The sequence below is a fragment of the Chrysemys picta genome, chromosome 11 (genome assembly GCF_011386835.1).
Source record: "Chrysemys picta bellii isolate R12L10 chromosome 11, ASM1138683v2, whole genome shotgun sequence".
NCBI classification, from domain to species: domain Eukaryota; kingdom Metazoa; phylum Chordata; order Testudines; family Emydidae; genus Chrysemys; species Chrysemys picta.
The window spans coordinates 40,527,867-40,544,717 of NC_088801.1; the positions used below are offsets into that span (position 1 = coordinate 40,527,867).

Here is a 16,851-nt window from a genome sequence, read left to right on the forward strand (position 1 = left end):
ATCCTACGTTGATTTATTGTGCAATTCTGAATACTAAAATTAAGCATCTCAATCGAGACATGGCTCTGCTTGTACCTAGATTCCTGTGGTAAAGTCCACACGAGTTAGAGAAATGTTGTAAACCATTTTGTATGGTACAAAATGAGAGATTCAAAAGTTGGAACTTTCTTTCAACATGAAAGCTGGGCTACCTATGATCCTTTGCACACTGTTTGGTGGTGGTTTTGCTCTTTCATTTTAAAAAAATTTAAGCCAAGTCTGTTTTAATGAATTCTTACTTGAGCTCCATGTTTTGATTCACTAATCATTTTGCTTTCTGTTTATTGCTAACTAATCTGGTAGTGTCTTTTTTGCCTTGAATTGAATTGGTTCTAACTTTCCTTTTTACTCTGTCCTTTCCTCCTTTAAATAGCTTTTCTTACCTATTGCTGCAAGAATGTCTCAGGAGTCTTACTTTGAAACTAAAACAGAGGAATCAAACAGTGCAGAGATGTCATGTCAGATCACAGCAACAAGTAACGGGGAGGTAGCTGGCATGAACCAAAGTCTGCAGGCCTTGATGATGAAGGGCTTTGGGGGTATCTTCTCTATGAACCAAGCAGGATCTGTCCTGCATTCTGGAATGCAGATAAACATGCAAGCCAAAAAGAATTCTTCTAAAACCACCTCTATGAGAAAGGGGAAGAAAATCAACATGGCTGTGGGTTTCAGAGAATTTGACTGGTCAGATGATGATGAAGATGATGATTTTGATGATACAGATGATTCTAGTGAATGAAATTAGAAAACTAATTACATCTAAAATTTGTTTCTAGCAAATAAAAGCAATAAAGTTTCAGAAAAATCATCCTGTCATTTTGGTCTGTTTCAAACCCTGTAAAAGAAACAAAAGCAAAAACACTACATTTTTCTAGGCCAGTCATATTTGTATGTTAAAAATCTATCTTGTTGGTTTTTAGATTGTGTTGACCTATTTTTGCTTTGCTGAAATTTGGAACAAAAATTTCAAAACAAATTGAGGTTTTTAAAACCCACAAAATATAGCTGCAGCTCAAATTTATGCTGTAATATTTGGTGTCTGATTATAGAAACTTCTGTGGCTGAATATGTTTAAGATCTGAAAACAATGGGGGAGCTTAAACACCTATTTTACTTAAACATACATCCATTACTTTTCTTTTTGTTTTTGTAGTTTTCTTTACCTGTTTTATTGTTGATCATATGAACATATTTGTGTTTCCATGTGGGCTTTTCCTATACAATCCATTCTTTCTGACTGCTACAGTGAAGTTGTTTTGCTAAATTTGTGATTTCTCAATCATTTTCAAGGCAATATCCTGTGATATCATAAATACATTACTAAGAAGGCTAAGCAGGGTTGAGAAAAATAAAGCCCTTTCAAACTACAGTTTAAGAAATAGCAATTGAATACAGACAATCACTGGTAATAGATAATTTGTATAAATGTTCTTTTCTCTCTTTCTCTTTAGCTTGTGAAATTCACTCTTTAGTACAGTCACTTACAATAAAACCTCACCACCTAATTGCATTGTGGTAGTCTACAAGCTCACTGGTTTTCTGTTACATGGGTGTAAATCCAGGAAATCTCATTAACTTTGATGGCTTTACTCTGGATTTATTCCGGTTTTGCTGAGAGCAAAATTGGTCTTAGGTTATTTACAGCAATTTTTTATTTTGCTGTAACTATTAAACCATTTATCACTGTCCTTTCCAGAATAGGGGAGAGAGATACATTTTAAAAGTGTTTGAGCCCTCCTACTGTGGCTTAAGCTAAATTCTCAGTGATGACATGAAGAATATTCTCTAAAGTTTAAATATCCATTTTTCTGCTGTGAAATCATTTTAAAAATATTGCCACTGTTATTATGATTCATCCTAAAATTGAGTATATAAGTATCTGTTGCAGTAATTACCCCACAAACACTCTGCCCGGAACAGTGAATGTATTTTCCTGATGAACTCTTTGGTGGTGGCACAGAAAGAGAGAAGGAAACAGATACATTCACACCTACAGGTGCAGAAGATAGGCCCATTGTAAAACGTTTGCCAAATAAAGAAAGGCAAAAATTTTAAAGAAAAGGGTTACTTTCATGTTCAGTTGGATTTGAGGGGATAATTAAATTCCTAAGTGTCATGTGTTGATGGTGTTTCTCTCATGAAAAATCGTGATTAATGCTGTTTAAATACCTTAGAAAGTAGAATCATTACATGATAGCAGGTCTGAAGTTGGATCTCCAAGAGTTTGGAACATTATATTCTACTATTTAGAAATAAGAGAAAAAGTTCTTGAGAAGTTTTAAAATTAGCTTTTCTAGGGTGACAAGTGCAATCTTTCCTCATGTAAGGCCCAGTGCTGTTCTGGTCACCTGCAAAGCACTCAGTGCTTTCAACAATGCTTGAGTTCAACTGGAGCTAAAGATCTCAGCACCTCACAGGACTGGGCCCTTAACTGTATGAAATGTATAGAATTTGAGCCAGGTTCCACCCTCTTGCTAGCAGGTTCAAGTCCATTGTCTTTGTGATATCCGGGGCAATTTTTTCATGCTAGTAAGAATTTGTCATTTCAACACTGAACAATGCAATACGTTCTTATTAGGATAATTTGCTATATCTTGTCCAAGTGAAATTTGCTCCTACAATATCAGTGGTAATAGCATTTTAGGAGCACTAAGCAAAGTGACTGAGGGTGTGGAGAGGGACAGAATAGAAAAGGGGCAACAAATTAAATGGAAATGGCAGCAAACAAGCTACTTCCAAATGCAGATTTGTATTGTTTTTTAAGTCTGCACCTGCTAACAGCTACCGCAGCAACGTTATTTTTATAACCACTATACTACAGGCAGGAAAAATTGAAGGATTTGTATAATCTAATATGTATCTATGTTAAACTACTGTACCATATTTCTAGTGTAGAGTTGCACAGCTGTAACTGAAGTCAAAATTGAACCCAATATGTTTAGAAATGCAAAAACAAAAATATCTCTTCTTAGCACTGATACTGATACTTTGCACTTTTAAAGCACCTAATAATCTCAATGCACTTTATATACATACGTGTTGGTTTTAATTAGATGTTCAAATCCACTTCTTGATTTAAATCTTCACCTAATAAAATATTCCAACACTACTATATCACATCACTTTTTTGTTGAGGACAGATATTCTCATGCATCTCTTATTAAAGTGAATAGGAGTTACTTGAGCATAATAAATGGAATAATTTGGCATCTTGTACATAGAGAGCAGAGCTGGTAAAAATAATTTAAATTTAATTTGTCAATGAAAAACAAGGACAACATTTTCATGAATTGTCTCTATTTTTTAGCCAACTCTAATAAAGATCTATTGAGAAATAAAGAAATAACTCTCCAAACATTTACTTTCATGTTCAAAGTAGAAAGGTCCTAGAATTGTTGTAAAAGAAAGATCTACTAAGCTCAAGGCTTTTCCCAAACTTTCCTGTTGTGATTCCTTTAAAGTACGGTTATATTCAAAATAGTAGCTTCGCTTACAAAATGACATTGTGGAGGTCTATTTTTTTATTCTCCTATAATGACTGCCATACCAAATGTGTTCAGTTTACAAGTCACAAATAAATTGTGCTTGACTATCCAGCTATGTTGTTTCTGCCTCAAACATCCTCACTATATTTTAATTTTGAAAGTTATGGAGGCAAAACAAAACCGTTTTGATCTTCCACCGTTGATTTTGCTCTGCAGTGCTAGCAGGATTAAACTTGTTTTTTTAATCTATCTAGATGTCCAAACACCAAAGGGTCTACAATAGTTGCTAATAATAGTTAACAGTTACATAGCATGTCACATGATCAAAGTATTAACCAAAAGTTAATTAATGAATCCTCCCAGGGCCCTATGAGGCAGATAAGGTGAAGTGTTGTTATCCTATTTCACAGCTGGGGAAGTTGATACAGAGAAGTTAAAGGCCAAATCTGAACTTCTAGTTTTTACTCAGTCATTATACTTAAACTAACACTGGCTTTAGTGGGACTTATTTCCTGACCTGAGGAACTCAGAGTTTAGCCCTTTTATTTACCCAAAGCCACATAGTGAGCTGGGATTAGAACTCAGGATTTCCTGACTCCGAACCCAATTCTCATTCTTTCAGACTTGGAAAAGTTGCAGGGACTAGATATGCTGAGTAAGACTATTTTAATGTAGTCACTTTTCTAACTGTAATAATACTAATGCTTTAGAATAGCAATTGCTCTGAGATCTAATGCTTAGATCTGAGGACTTAGTTTCAGGGCTTATATTGTTTGTGGAGTGTTTGGATATGCTTGATCAGCTGGCTATATTTGTTAGTTGTAATACTTGGACTTAGTCTCCTCTAGATGCTGGGAATTTTTGAGACATGAGATCTGAAGTAGCTCTTCGGCACATGGTCATGTTCTTGACTTGTTGTTCATTTATCATTGCAGTATTTTATTAGATTTTGATTTCATTTCATTGTAGATCTTAAAGCAGTTATTCTAATTAAATATTGATACGTTAATGATTTATATTGCTATCAGCAGCAGTAAATCCACAGCACGCATAATAAAGCTAATAAGTAACTAGCAAAGTTACTGTACATCTTTAGTAAGCTATTTTCTGTTTTTGCAATAAGGCAGCTTTTACAGGTTTTTAATAAGACCTCCGACTTGATAGAGGTTTACTTACAGGCCAATAGAGAATCCATTCTGTTCTTCCAACTTTCATGTAGCAAAATAAGGTCACAGGACATGCAATAATTTTTACAGTCCTTAAATGTACCAATAGAAATCTGGAGAGGAATGCACTTTTCCCCCCTGACTTCAACGTAGTGCACACTGTGAAGTCTGTATAGAGGTTTCTGGTGTGTGAAGATTTAGTTTCAGGACTGTAGTATCAACAACCTACATTAAACATTTTACGTTGTGTGCAAAATATTCTGCTGACTTTTAAAGTCAGATATAGTCCACTGCATTTTCTTGCTTTTGCACTCTTTAAAAAGTTTTGTACTGAATACTAGGAAATGATTCTATTTATACTCCAAGTGTGAGCAAATGAAATTTTAATAGAAAATATTTTCACAGTGTTAGAAAACTTCATCCCTTCCTACTGAAATACTATGCTGAACAAAACCTGTGCCAAAATTATTGTGGTGTAAACTGACTAGCTAATTTGTATGGAACATGCAATGTTACACCCTCTTGTGGTAAGACCTTTCAGTAGTCAGTTGTTTTCTTCACCGCACTTAACATGTGATGTCTTGCTTTGTTCACAGTATGGATTTGGTTTTCCAGGTTTAAAAAAAAAAATGTAATGTATTCAATTTTCTCAGTTGGTGTCATGAACTTGATTTTGATGTGAAGTTTTTTCCTTTGCTTCTCTTTGTTCCAAACTTCTATTTTGCAATAAACATTTTGACAGTAAATTTTTATGCTTCTGTGTTCTTGTGTAAACTGCTGCTGTTAAAGGGATTGCTCATTGCCTTCTGCTTTGATCTTTTTCATATTATGCAGGGTGTGGCATTTCCCCCTTTTTTCTCTTTATTTATTTGTTTGTAAATATATTTAACATTTCACATCACTAATTTTCCTCTCCTAAAAATGGGAATCATCTGGACAGTTAATGTGTGTAAGCACAAATGGAATATTGAACTTGTGCAATGGTAGAATACATAATGAAATACAGCAAACTGTTGTACCCAAGGTTCCCAATGGAAAGGAAAACACCAGCCCATTTGGAATTTAAGGGCAATTATGTTGTTAATTATTGCAAATATTGTGGGTCTCTGCCTTCACAAGGGTCATCATGGTTTGCCAGATCCTGCCCCACCTAGTTGCCAGCAATAGGTGGATCCCTCCCACCCTACAACCCTCTCCGCCCCAATGCAACTGTCACTTCTTTTCTGGATTTTCCTGACTTGTAATCGGTAGGGTTATGACGCTTGGCCCACACATGGGGAAGTTAGGGGCTCAAGGAAAACATACCTTTCCGTGTGGTAGTCAAAGCCAGCTTCTCATCCCAGTGACCACTTAGCTCAGGCATTGTTGGCTTTGTCTATCTGAGGAGGCCATTTCTCTCCTGGAAGAGTTATGGCAGGAAGGGGTGGGCAGCGGGGCAGGTGTGGGGGAGGGTTAAGTGATCTTCACAGGGATGGACAAGGCTGGTTTGATAAAATAGTTTGTGGTGAGGAAGGAATTTTCCCTGGAAGCAGATTGGCCAATCCACTGGGGTGGGGGAGAGTTGCTTTCCTCTGTGCATCTTGCAGTGTTCAGCAGAAGCTGTAGTGCAAGACACAGGAAACAAGTGTAGGACAGTCTTGAATCCATCAGTGGGAGTCCATATGGGAAGAGCAGAAAGACTTGTTACTAGTTTGGGTGGAAGTCATTGTGGGAGGCACCTTGGCCTGTTGTCCCACAGTCTGCAGGGTCAGGGAAAGGAGGAGACTAATAGATAACAATTTGAACACATGGGGTGGCTGCCATGCATAGGCACAAAGTCTTACAAGTGTGAGGGAGGAATTCTGGAGAGGAGGAACTGCGTCTGCCAAGAGGTTGGGCACTCGGGTGCTTGTAGGCTTGCATGGCCCACAATGTAAGGAGACCACAAAGACTGAGGGTTGACCAGTGAAATCTGAATTACAGTTTGGTAGATAAGTAATTCAATAAATTTTCAGCCAGAGTATGGTGGCAAGAGTTTGGGTGGCACTGTCAATTCAGATACATCTAATTAACAGGATACCAATGAGCAGAGACTCTACAGCTTAGAATAACCCATTCTTTAGCTGGTTAGATGGAGGTTACTATCTCAGTAGGATCTTTCACTGTGTCATCTTCTAACCATTCCTGGGTTTCACTGACACAGCCATCCCCTTATGTATCAAGTAGATCCTGGTCTGATCCCCTCATACTTGAAGAGGGGAATCCTGATAAAGTGTACCATGCATGGGGCTGTGGCATTCAGCTGTCTGTGAAGTGTCCCCTTCAGGTTTTGTTCCACAGTTCCTAAAAGGAATGATCATGCAGGTTTAGGCGGTAACCGAAGGGTAAAAGGGAACAAACAACCTTGTACCTTAATCAGTAAGGAAGCCTAGCTGCAGTGGCCCAGTTCCAAGTCAGTTGTGCTCTCCTTGTTATGCAGTGACTGCTTCATTCACTCTACAGAATATCTCCCTCCCAGCTGATATTGGGAAAAACCAAGACACACCTTTCACTACTGGAGTAAAAGTAGTAAATAGTAAAAGTGAAAGTGAAACAGAAGGAGAAAGTGGTGGCTAGTGAGTCCCACTTGTGGGGATGCGGCTGGTGACAAAATTCCAAGACTGCTTTTGTTACTTGGTGATCTCCTGAATAGTTTTGCCCCCTGGAGGTGTTGGGACTATTCCATCATTGCTGTAATATCACTGAAGCCAACCTGTGATCACTTTAACTAATATGTGAACATGAGGAATGCTACTTTGATGGCACTATTTGTAGTAATCCATGGAATAATGAGGAAAGTCCTTGTCACAACCAGGAGGCTTATGATCTTAGCTGGAGAGGAGGTGCCAAATAAAATCAGCCACCGAAGTAAAACTGGGGGGAGACCTGAGTAAATGATCGGACAAGAAGAGCAATATTACTCTTTTCAATTCATATTTCTCACACAGTTGCTGCCTTCCTTTGATATTTGCGCGTGGACCGAAGAAGATGTGGTAAGCATTTTGTACTAATTCAGTCGGCATTGTTTTGATGTCGCTATAAAAGAAAACTGATGCACATCATAGTAAATGAAATCTAGATTGTAGTGATTTGAGAAATCTGTAGACAAGATTCTAACACTATATATTTTTAAAATTCCTGTTCCAAAAAAGATTTTTAAATTACCCTATCCTGACAGAGGAAGGACTTTATTGCCTTGGTGAAATGGTCACATGCTCAGAGGCCTGTTAAAGCATTTGTCTTGGCAGGTTATCAGTGTATGCTGCTGAATTGTCATAGGCATGAACCAAGCAACGCTGAAGGGCTGTAAGAATGCATACCTCACCAGTGTCAGGAGAAAAAGAGGACAACAAACATCATAGTCCCTTTGCCCAACCCAACAGGACTGGAATTCATTTTAAGTTAAGATCCTAAAAAGAGGGATGGGAAACCACTTTCATATAAAATACAAAATGTAATTGCTTTTAAGGGACTAGCTACGATACTAACTTTAGATCATATTTTGAACATTCGTTCAAGTTAATTGGTAAAAAAAATTTAGATGTTTATCTCGAACACATCAGTGAATCATAGCAGTTTTAATATCCCTTTTAGCAGCCTTTTGATACATCATATATAACGTGGTCATTTAACTAAAGATTACTGAAGGACTAACTGAAAAGCCAATGCAAAGTAGTAATGGTCCAAGCTGCTGAACTCGTCCCATTCATAACCCAACAAATTGCTAAATCTACATTAGGAGCAGTAGCAATTAAAAAGCAATAATAAATTGAGAAAATGGCTGCAAAGCAGAAAGAAATTTATATTAAATAACAAACTTGCAAGATAGCCCCAAAAAGTAAATATAATGGAGAAGTTTGATTCCCTTGTCCCACCACTAAAAAGACTTTTAATTTTTGTTTTAAAATTGAATTATGAGCATTACATTTTTTGTGTTTTAAGGTGCTGTAACCTATACATTTTAATTGTGTGACCTTCAAAACTGTTTTTGTTTTGTTTTGTTTTTTTTACAGTATTTTTGGCTGCACCAGCTTGTTGGAAAAGGTAAACTATACATTATAGCTCACAGATTCAACTTTTTTTTTCCAGCGAAAAGCACTATGGATTTCTGTATAACCTTTCATATCTTAAGGTGATGCTTCTGGTGAGATGAATGTTTATGCCAACTTGTTTAAGGAAAATCATATCACTGGGAAACGGTTGCTTCTTATAGAAGAAGAAGATTTAAAGGATATGGGAATTCTTTCCAAAGGACATATCATTCATTTAAAGGTATCTTAACAACATGTCTTGATAATCACAATAGTAAATCTTGACAGTGTAATGTAAATGACAGTCTAAATGTTAACAGAATTTTTTATCTAGCATAAGAGAAGATTTAAAGCTAAGGTTAGAAAAACCTTTTTGAGAAAAAGAGTCATACCCAGAAGTTGCTTGCAATAGGCACCAAAGCAAACCTAAACACTTTCTGAGATGCCAGAAAGATTGGTAACCTTGAGTTGCTGATGTTTTTTTTTTTTTTTTCTCTCCTAAAAATACCCATGCTCCTCTGCATTTTCTGGTTTAAGCTGGGATAGGAATAGGAAATATTGCAAAAGACTCTTCTAATAGTATCTCCCACCTAAGTGAAACCTTTGGAAATCTTAGGACAGAACCTCGCAAGACTTTCTGCCTAATCAGAGAGGTTTGGATAAACACCAAAGATGTATTTGAACTGAAATCACTGAACATCTTGAGTTTCACCAATCATCTCTAATTTAAAACTGCTTTGTGTACCAAACACTCTATTCTTGAACAACTGTAAAGCTAGTTGAGTGCTAGTGGGTAGGGCTTCTTTGCTGTCTGAGCTTTATTTCATCCACAAGAGATTGTACTGCTCTAATTATTTAATAGTTTCACTGAATCCAGCAAAACCCTGGCCGGAAAGTAGTAACAGACGTAGTAGTAATAATATTTACTTACTGTCACAGAATATGGCTTACATACCCGTAGTTCTGCTCTGAAAAATGTCTTGAAAATGGCATTGTGGGCTTCCATTATGTCTGAGTGATTCTGTATACAATGTGCTCCATTTACTAGTGAAATGACACTTTTTGTCTGATTGTCAGCCCTGAGAGTCACACTAGGTTATATCTATCTTTTGCATCAGAACAATAAAGGTATTACAGTCCAAATTAATATCGCATTTCTATGGGTTATATGCCATTGTTTCCAAGTAGTTCCATTAGTGACATGTGTGATTGCCCTCCACAGGGGTTGATCAGGTGAAACTTATTAAAACTTGGTAAATAAATGGACGCAGAACACGGACTAGAGCAGCGGTTCCCAACTGGGGGTCTGCCAAGCATGGCCACTCGGAGCACCGAGCCCAGGTACCAATGGGGCTGAAGCCCAGAGCCCCAGTGCCTGGAGAAGCCGCCCCATGGGGCTGAAGCCCTGAGCCCCCCAGCCCCATGGGGCTAAAGCCCCAAGGTGCCGCCTCACCCCAAGCGTCAGAAGCCCCAAGCCCCCTTCATTCCGTGGGGCTCCCCAGCCCCGTGGGGCAGAAGCTTCTCCCCACACATTGCAGCTGAAGCCCAAGCCACCTCCCCTCAAGCTGGGCCATGGAGTTTTTATAGCATGCTGCTGGGACCCCCAAAAGGAAACGGTTTAGAACCCCTGGAATAGAGAATGCAGTTCTTGCTGAGTTGGCTCAGTGAGGCTAACAGGAGTAAAAACCAGTACAAACCTATATTTGTGGTTGAGGGTATGTCTACACTGCAACTGGGAGTGTGCTTCCCGGTGCCCATAGGCAGACATGTACTAGCTCTGCTTGAGCTAGTGTGCTAAAACTTCAGTGTAGCCCAGCATAGCCTGGGTGGCAGCTCAAGCTAGCCATCTGAGTACAAGCCCACCTAGACCCCCTGGGTAGTTGCCGCCTATACTAACTCAGTCTACACTGCTATTGCAGAGCTAGCACGTGTCTGTCTATCCATCCGTGAAAGCACATGCCCAGCTGCAGTGTAGACATACCCTAAATTAAGCAGATCTGACTCTGAATACTCACAAGGGGGCAGATCTGCTGAGTAAGAAGCAGGGCTGGCTCCAGGCACCAGCTAAAGAAGCAGGTGCTTGGGGCGGCGAATACCAAGGGGCGGCACATCTGGGTCTTCGGCGGGAATTCGGTGGCGAGTCCCTCAGTCCCTCTCTGCTGCCAAAGACGAGCGGCGCGATTGCGCTGCCGCGGCTTTTTTTCTTTTCTTTTTTTTTGCCGCTTAGGGTGGCAGAAAACCTGGAGCTGGCCCTGGTAAGAAGGTACCATTTTACAGTCCCTTTTTAGAACAGAACTGTATATTAAGATTGGCTACACAGAACACTATACACCCTGAATGAGTTACACCTGAACACACCCCCCCCTACACACACGCTGTGCTATTTTTCAGTCCTGCATTTACGCTATTAGATCATGATGAACTATTGTCTAATTTGGGTTTGTTTGGTTTCTTACAGACTGCTATTGAGAAGTTAACTCATGATTACCTAAACATGTTTCATTTCCCACCATTAATTAAGGTAAGTATTTATTTACTTATTTAAAAGTTGCTACCTGTCTTGACACAATAAATGTACCCACACTGTGCTACTAGGCCTTACACTTAGTATAGAGTGCACATCTGCATTGTCATTATCTTTGGCAGATTTTTGAGATCAAGTTAGCGATATGAGTGTTCATATCCGAACAAGTAATATCACAACAATAACCCTCTCAATGAGGTTCAAAGAATTAATACAACAGAAAGATGCTTTGCAGGTTAACATATGATGGTAATATCATAAGGCCAGATTGTGACCCCCTTACTTGCATGGGTGAGCAGTTACTCCCATCAGTAATCCCACTGAAATCAGTGGATTGCTCATGTGAGTAACTACTTATTGTTGTGAGCAAAGTAGTCCCAATCCAGACCATAATGAGCACATCATTCCTTACTCTGTTGTCTTACAGGAGAAAATAATTATGTACTATAGTAGCCATTCTTTTGTTTCCTTTTTAAGACCCTGCATGCTAACCATACAACTTTTGGGTCTTGTGGTATCAGCAACAAGAGGTAGGACACCAACAAAGATAGACCTGGTCTACTCCTCCTCCGGGATCCTTCCTTTGGATTTAAGATATAAAGACTCAACTGACATTTAGAGCTTACCGTGAAACCCAAGGTCGGGGAGATAATTTCTTTTATTGAACCAACATCTGTTGGTGAGAGGGACAAGCTTTAAGAATTGTGGTAAGAAAACTGTCTCTCTCATGAACAGAAGTTGGTCCAATAAAAGATATTACCTCACCCACCTTGTCTCTCTAATATCCTGGGACTAACATGTCTACAACTACACTGCATACATCAAACCAAAGGAATTCTGTCAACTACTCAGAGAGTACTAGACCCCAAAGGATTCAGTTGCTTTTATAGCTGTTATAATTTACAGCACAACAATACAGTGGGACCCACTTAAAATAAAGTCCATCGTACAGTCAAAGGAAAATCCATAATTGTTTACTGCATTGCAGATTTCAAGCTGTAATTCCAGTTACAATGGACAGCTGCTCAAAATGACATTGTTCTGTGAAAGAACAGCTTCATATGGAGCTGAAGGTGCTCAACACCTCACAGGAGCTGGCCCTGTAACAGGCTGCCAGTGTTTATAGTGTAACACAAGCTAATGTGTGAGTTCTAGTACGTATACCCAAGATAGCAGACTGTGAAGAGCTACAAAGAGATCTCACAAAACTGGGTGATTGGGCAACAAAATGGCAGATGAAATTCAATGTTGATAAATGCAAAGTAATGCACATTTGAAAGCATAATCCCAACTATACATATAAAATGATGGGGTCTAAATTAGTTGTTGCCACTCAGGAAAGAGATCTTGAGGTCATTGTGGATAGTTCTCTGAAAACATCCACTCAATATGCAGCGGCAGTCAAAAAAGCAAACAGAATGTTGGGAATCATTAAGAAAGGGACAGATAATGAGACAGATAATATCATATTGCCTCTATATAAATCCATGGTACGCCCACATCTTGAATACTGCGTGCAGATGTTGTCGCCCCATCTCAAAAAAAGATATATTGGAATTGGAAAAGGTTCAGAAAAGGGCAACAAAAATGATCAGGAGTATGGAACAGCTTCCGTATGAGGAGAGATTAATAAGATTGGGACTTTTCAGCTTGGAAAAGAGATGACTAAGGGAGGATATGATTGAGGTCTATAAAATCATGACTGGTTTCGAGAAAGTAAATAAGGACGTGTAATTTATTCCTCATAACACAAGAACTACGGGGTCTCCAAATGAAATTAATAGGCAGCAGGTTTAAAACAAACAAAAGGAAGCATTTCTTCTCACAATGCACAGTCAACCTGTGGAACTCTTTTCCAGAGGATGTTGTGAAGGCCAAGACTATACCAGGATTCAAAAAAGAACTAGATAGAATCATCATAGAATCATAGGACTGGAAGGTCATCTAGTCCAGTCCCCTGCACTCATGGCAGGACTAAGTATTATCTAGACCAGGAGTCAGCAACCTTTGGCATGCAGCCCATCATGGAAATCCACTGGCGGGCCGGGACAGTTTGTTTATCTGCAGCTTCCGCAGGTTCGGCCGATCACAGCTCCCACTGGCCGTGGTTCGCCGTTCCAGGCCAATGGGGGCTTAGGGAAGCAGTGCAGGGATGTGCTGGCTGCCACTTCCCGCAGCCCCCATTGGCCTGGAACGGCAAACCGCGGCCAGTGGGAGCTGTGATCGGCCGAACCTGCAGACGCTGCAGGTAAACAAACCATCCCGGTCCGCCAGTGGATTTCTCTGATGGGTCGCGTGCCAAGGTTGCCGATCCCTGATCTAAACCATTCTTGACAGGTGTTTGTCTAACCTGCTCTTAAAAATCTCCAATGGTTCTTTCCACAACCTCCCTAGGCAATTTATTCCAGTGCTTAACCACCCTGACAGAAAGTTTTTCCTAATGTCCAACCTAAACCTCCCTTGCTACAATTTAAGCCCATTGCTTCTTGTCCTATCCTCAGAGGTTAAGAAAAACAATTTTTCTCCCTCCTCCTTGTAACAACCTTTTATGTACTTGAAATCTGTTCTCATGTCCCCTCCCAGTCTTCTCTTTTCCTGACTAAAACAAACCCCTTTTTTTTTCCCTTCAATCTTCCCTTATAGGTCATGTTTTCTAGACCTTTAATCATTTCTGTTGCTCTTCTCTGGACTTTCTCCAGTTTGTCCACATCTTTACTGAAAAGTGGTGCCCAGAACTGGACACAATACTCCAGCTGAGGCTTAATCAGCGCAGAGTAGAGCGGAAGAATTATTTCTCATGTCTTGCTTACAACAGTCCTGCTAATACATCCCAGAATGATGATTGCTTTTTTTGTAACAGTGTTACACTGTTGACTCATATTTAGCTTGTGGTCCACTATGACCCCCAGATCCCTCTCTGCAGTACTCCTTCCTAGGCAGTCATTTCCCATTTTGTATGTGTGCATGTGATTGTTCCTCCCTAAGTGGAGTACTTTGCATTTGTCCTTATTGAATTTCATCCTATTTACTTCAGACCATTTCTCCAGTTTGTCCAGATCATTTTGAATTATAGTCCTATCCTCCAAAGCACTTGCAACCCCTCCCAGCTTGGTATCATCCGCAAACTTTATAAGTGTACTCTGTATGCCATTATCTAAATCACTGATGAAGATATTGAACAGATCCGGACCCAGAACTGATCCCTGCAGGACCCCACTCATTATGTCCTTCCAACATGACTGTGAACAACTGATAACTACTCTCTGGGAATGGTTTTCCAACCCATTTTGCACCCACCTTATAGTAGCTCCATGTAGGTTGCATTTCCCTAGTTTGTTTATGAGAAGGTCATGCAAGACAGTATCAAAAGCTTTACTAAAGTCAAGATATACCATATCTACCACTTCCCCTCCCCCCCCCATCCACAAGGCTTGTTACCATGTCAAAGAAAGCTATCAGGTTGGTTTGACACGATTTGATCTTGACAAATCCATGCTGGCTGTTACTTAACAGCTTATTATCTTCTAGATGTTTGCAAATTGATTGCTTAATTATTTGCTCCATTATCTTTCCGGGTACAGAAGTTAAGCTGAATGGTCTGTAAATTCCCTGGGTTGTCCTTATTTCCCTTTTTATAGATGGGCACTATATTTTCCCTTTTCCAGTCTTCTGGAATCTCTCCCATCTTCCATGACTTTTCAAAGATAATTGATAATGGCTCTGATATCTCCTCAGTCAGCTTCTTGAGTATTCTAGGATGCATTTCATCAGGCCCTGGTGACTTGAAGACATAGATAAGTTCATGGAGGATAGGTCCATCGATGGCTATTAGCCAGGATGGGCAGGGATGGTGTCCCTAGCCTCTGTTTCCCAGTAGCTGGGAATGGGCGACAGGGAATGGATCACTTGATGATTACCTGTTCTGTTCATTCCCTTTGGGGCACCTGGCATTGGCCACTGTCAGAAGACAGGATACTGGGCTAGATGGGCCTTTGCTCTGACCCTGTATGGCAATTCCTATGTTCTTATGTGGAATTACTGAGAGGATGATAGTATCCTCTGACCAGCCAACAGATTTGTAACATACAAAAGGCAAGGGTACTAAACTCTTTCTGTCAAATGGAAGCTTGTTACCAACTCAGAGAGACTCATAATAGGTGTCATTTCTTACACTGTGTTTCTGTGATAGGATTCTGCAAGTGGAAATGAAGAAAACATGGAGAAAGTAGTGAACCTGGAACTTGTTTTTGGTTATCACTTGAAACTGGGAAATGGTCCACAGGTAAATGAATCTTGTTGGGATAATATCGTTTTATTTCTGTTTCTTCAATCATTACTCAAAGGGCCCAATATCTGTAGAAATATTTTCCATTTATAATATGAATCCTGCTATTCAGAAAATCACTGAGCAAATTTCAAAGTACAATGCTGAATCAATGATGGATGGGTACAAGAAAAACAGTGGTACAGAAAGTTTGGAATTAAATAAGATTGTTTCCTCATAAGCATTTTCTTTAACTTCAGTTTTGTGACTGAGAATTTCTTATGTAAATCCTTTATCATATTGAACATGAGACAACAGGTTTTTGTGAAAAGGAGGTAAATTGAGATCCCAGTGGAGGATGGGGGCTTGGACTAGTATTGAATTTGTCTCATTTATGGGCAAAATCTTCTTGGTTTGCTGTGTGGGGATTTCCTCCTTTCTTTTTCACTGTATTTTGGATTTCTTTTATCTGAAGCATTTTCCAGTTGTAAAGATGGATTTCCCATTGCAATGTGAATTGCTTGTACATTCCCAGTGCTCTCAGGCACCCATAACTTGTGGTGCTATATAGCTTCATTTCTTTAGGTGCACATAGTGCCCTGCCTTGTGCAGCCATGTAAGGGAGTAAGGAGCATAAGGCCTTGAAGTTTTGGGGGAAGTACTCTGCACCAGCTATCTGCCTGACACATGGGGGCTTCTCCCGCAGAACAGGTGGAATCCAGGAAGCAGATTCTCACTCTGAGTATGTTTCCCAGGTTGCACCTGAACTAGTACAACAATGCACTGCCCCTCGCTAGGGACTCGTGAAAAATCAGTGACTGAGCTCTTAGTGGGTTTCTTCATGTAACTGTGGAAACTTCCTTCTTTTGTGTTTTATTTCTCTCTCTCTCTCTAACTTTCCAACTGGTTTTGCTTGCATTGTGAGTTGGTGTGTGCATACAGGAGAAGGTATTTCCACACACTCATTTAAACCCAGTTACAACTAGCACAGGTCTGATTCATTTTAAAACTGGTCGGAGCCATAGAGTAAATCAGACTTGGATGGCCTGAATTGCTGGTTTCAAAACCAACTGCTTCTTCCACCCTTTCCCATCTCTTTGAGACTTATAAAGTAAAGGAAGGCTAGTAGCTCTTTTCTCCTTATAAACACTCCTTACTTCCAACAGAAACTATCTGTCAACAGCAATTTAATTTGCTGTTTGGGGAACACATCAGGTTAAAATCATGGCAGAAAGGGTTAGAGCTACATTCCATATCCAAAATTAAGAAGTTCCTATTTTCCAGCTTTTCAGTTGTACCTCACACACATTACATAGGTATGTTA

The 16,851-nt window shown here is 39.5% G+C and overlaps 1 protein-coding gene across 7 annotated transcripts in view; it reads left to right on the plus strand.

The window, feature by feature from the left end:
• Nucleotides 1-16,851, plus strand: part of MAP3K20 (mitogen-activated protein kinase kinase kinase 20) — a 133,985-nt gene that overhangs the window by 94,234 nt on the left and 22,900 nt on the right. For 4 of the 7 annotated variants that reach the window (XM_042860727.2, XM_005300410.5, XM_042860725.2 and 1 more), the window contains exons 12-16: nt 7,657-7,701; nt 8,722-8,752; nt 8,841-8,980; nt 11,198-11,260; nt 15,453-15,545. In XM_042860727.2, the coding sequence (XP_042716661.2) occupies nt 7,657-7,701; nt 8,722-8,752; nt 8,841-8,980; nt 11,198-11,260; nt 15,453-15,545 (372 nt within the window). Of the gene's footprint in view, nt 1-412; nt 5,437-7,656; nt 7,702-8,721; nt 8,753-8,840; nt 8,981-11,197; nt 11,261-15,452; nt 15,546-16,851 lie in introns of those variants that run through there. The other 3 variants (XM_065561835.1, XM_065561834.1, XM_005300411.5) reach the window with 1 other exon arrangement.